Source organism: Arachis ipaensis, chromosome B04 (assembly GCF_000816755.2).
Source record: "Arachis ipaensis cultivar K30076 chromosome B04, Araip1.1, whole genome shotgun sequence".
Lineage (NCBI taxonomy): Eukaryota > Viridiplantae > Streptophyta > Magnoliopsida > Fabales > Fabaceae > Arachis > Arachis ipaensis.
Window position 1 is genome coordinate 20,994,144 of NC_029788.2, and position 3,651 is coordinate 20,997,794.

Consider the following 3,651-nt stretch of genomic DNA (forward strand, 5'->3'; position numbering starts at 1 on the left):
ATGCTTGTGATACAGTTGATAAAAGAAAAAAAACGGCAGGTGAACTTACTTTGTGAACATATTCAGCTTCTACAGCGTGTCTGCGTGTAAGACGCTTCAGGTCCTTCGCCACCTCAAAATCCGGGTCACTTGGATCCAACCAACAGCACTTGATCTTTCTGTCCGGCTTTTCGGGCCGATCATCAAACATTTCTGCCTCGGCAGGACGAGCCCTTACTGGTCGTGGCATCCCGGACATCATGAAGGGATACTGGCTTATCATGGAGACAACCTCCTTGACCTTCTTGGAAGAATCCAACTCTATCAATGCACACTGTGGCAGATTGGTTGGTCCAAGGTAATTGGGAATAAACTTCACACTTTTAACGGTTGCAAACTGCTCAACAGCAGTTCTCAAGACAGATTCAGTGACCTGTGGTGAAAGGTTATCAAAGTACACTGTTCGACTCACTTTCTCCTCAAATGCAGCATACTTCTCTGATGCTGATGCCATCTGATGATGTGAATGAAAACAAAATTTACAAGTTGATAGTTAAATTTCTTGAGTCCTTACTGTTAAAAAAATGATAAATTCTAAATATAATGTATTTGATAGAATTTATGTCCTAGATAAATCTGGAACTTTCGGTTTAGAATGGAAGATACTAGATCACATCAAAGTAAAGATGTGAAAATACTATCAGGATAAATATTTACACATTTGCTAAATATGTGGCGAACAAATACTGTAGCACCCGACCAAGACCAATCAATACAGGAAGTCTGGAAGATTTGTCATCAGAATGGCTTCAAGGAAGAATTTGCACACAACACCAGAAACAACAGAAGTTTCCTACACATATAGCAATTGACCCGGCAATGCAACAAAAACCTTTGATTATCTATAATTACATAAATTTTCAAGCTCAAGTGGCAACATCATTTATTCAAGCAGCAATGCAAGTACAAAGCATCTTTCACAGAATTCTTCACTAACCAAATAATCATCAACCAACAATCACTAATTTCGTTCTTTTAACACCAAAAGATAGAGAAATGAAAGTGCATACCTATCTTATCTAAACTTTTTATGTATCCAAAAAGAGAAAATTACATACCCTAGAATTCTTGTTTCAAACTCATTCTACTTATGGATATAGATGCTCACAGTACAGGATTTTGGCTTTTGAAAGTAAAATGTATGCTCTACTGTGGATGGATTTATCTTAAAAAGTCTTCTTGATTAATGTTGCAACAAAAAATTCCATTAAAAACCAAACAGAAATAGGATACTAAACAAGGAACTTTGCATTTTGTGCAAAGCCCCCAATTTTGATTTGCCAAACTACAAAGTAGAACTCACTATATGAGGGATGTACATGGCTAAGGTTTTTGAAAAACCAAAACTGATTTAAGGTTAACCAGGAATCAGGTTAAAGTTATTAAACCAAATTGGTTTAAGATGACCAAACTGGTTATGAAACAGTTTAAGAAATAATTTTCCAGTTTAAAAAATGTGAATTGGTTTCAAAATTTATAACCAGTTTAACTATAAATAACTGGTTTTAACTTATAAACTGGTTTCATAACAAGTAAGAAACCGTTTTCAATTAAACTCAATCAGATTTCTTCACTGCACAATACTCTTAAGTTCAACCTAGTTACCAATAATTTAATAGAGATTCAAAATTAGCACAAGAACGTGCAATACCTGCAATTTGAAAACTAAGTGTACTATACTACTTTAATTTAGCAACAGAGTCAAATAGCAGCCTATGTGTTTTGTGAACATAACAGTAAAACAAGAAAAAGATCTGCTATTGCAAAGTATAGAGTTGCCATCAATGTGCTTCACAAATAGATTTATTCAAGATTTTTGTGTATGTAAACTATATAAATAAAATACATGCCAACTCAAAGTTACTAAATCCCACCAATGATACCAAGTGAGTGCATATTTTTAAGGGCCAAAGCATCATAAAAGACTACATTGGATTTGTAGGAAGAATTCTGAAGCATCTACAAATATATGAGGAACTTAAGTCGGACTTAGAATGAATTTTCATTGTCTTCAAAACAAGTTCTCTTTTCAAAACAAATGCTCACTCAAATTGGCTTCTAAAGAGGAATTGTGTTTCTATCCCACATAACAAGAAGCCACAGCACATTTCAGCACACCACAAAATCATAAAGAATCAACTGAAGTTTCAGCAATCTACATCTGACAAAAAAAATTCCCCAAATTGGAACAACCAAACAAACAACCAATACCCACAAAACCCCGAGAATCCAAAATTCAAGCAACAGGCCACAGAATAAAGAAAAAGGAACAGAAAAAATTAAGAAGCGTACCAATCTAATACTCAGAAATTTATTAATTTTTTTTATTATAAGACAACAAGTTTTCGAAGGCACAGAACAATCCAAATCTAATTGAGTCATATTGAAGAAAGAAGAATGTCCTAACTCAATGAACCTATAACCCTTGTTGGTAGCTCTTTCAAATCTTTGGTGGCCGTAAAATGTAAAATGATTATATTAACTTAATGGTGAAAACTGCATGTAAGTCAGTTTACACCTAACTTAATCATAGAAATTTGCATCCAAAAGATACCAGCAAAAGTAAGAAAATCGTGTTTGAGATCAGAAGACTATGGCAGACACAATGGAAAAGGTTACTCAACAAGTACCCGGATCAAATTTATGTAACAAATGTGTCTACATCAAAATAAAAGCATGAGATGGATGAATTATCCATTAGTTCATCCAAAAAAAGGGAGAAAATATTAATATGCTTCTTGTAAACCATTTTAATAAGCTCTCTTCCTCCCATTAGGATTTATCTAAACACAATTAAAAGGTTAACAAAACAAGAACAAAGAACAACCAAACCAATAAATATTAGAAAAATCAAGCATAATAATACCATAACATACAAATCAATGTGTCTAACAATATTTCTAATCAGAATTCAGAGCTCAAGCATGATATTCAGTTAAAATAAATAATTCTAAAAATTAAAATCAAGCTTTAGTGGTTTACCCGAAAGTCAGAAGCTGAAATGCTGCTCCGCTGCTGGCAACACTGAACGACGACGTGCTGGTGACCGGCGGCAGCAACTGTCAACGAAGACGGCAACGAGCTTCTGGCAGGGAGGTGAGCAAGGCGAGAGTCTGAGAGACGAGAGCACCAGAGAGATACGGTGGGTGACGAGCGCGGCGATAGACTGCGAATCGTGGTGGTGACTGGTGCGAGGCTGCGAGGAAAGCTGAGAGCTGCGATTCGTGGCGGTGACTCGTGAGGCTGGTGCTTGGTGGTGGCCGTGGCTGACTGGGCTGAAGAAGGAATGAAGCACGACGAAGAAGTGAAGAACCGATGCAGGGACCCACTGAGCCAGGGATGTGCGACTGTGTGGCGTGGCCTGATCCCTACGGTGTGCATGGGTCGGGTGAAACCGGATTTGATGTGATTCAGACCCGACCTGAAATATATACCGAGTTTATTTATTAGACCCGAATCCGATTCTAGATCCGATAAAACCTATATATACTTTCGAGCCACGATTATATTGGATAAAAATCGGATAAAAACCGAGTCATTAACATTATATTACTTTGATATCTTCTTATAAGCTAGCATGTAAAAATATCCAAATTTTCAAGACTCCAACTA

At 36.4% G+C, this 3,651-nt stretch overlaps 1 protein-coding gene across 1 annotated transcript in view; it reads right to left on the reverse strand.

The window, feature by feature from the left end:
- The window catches only part of LOC107639113, a 4,020-nt gene extending 583 nt beyond the window's left edge, over nucleotides 1-3,437 (reverse strand). Inside the window, exons 1-2 of the mRNA XM_016342534.2 lie at nucleotides 3,022-3,437; nucleotides 50-493 (exon numbers count right to left, since the gene is read on the reverse strand). Coding sequence (XP_016198020.1) covers nucleotides 50-493; nucleotides 3,022-3,420 — 843 coding nt within the window. The 5' untranslated portion in view covers nucleotides 3,421-3,437. The remainder of the gene's footprint in view (nucleotides 1-49; nucleotides 494-3,021) is intronic.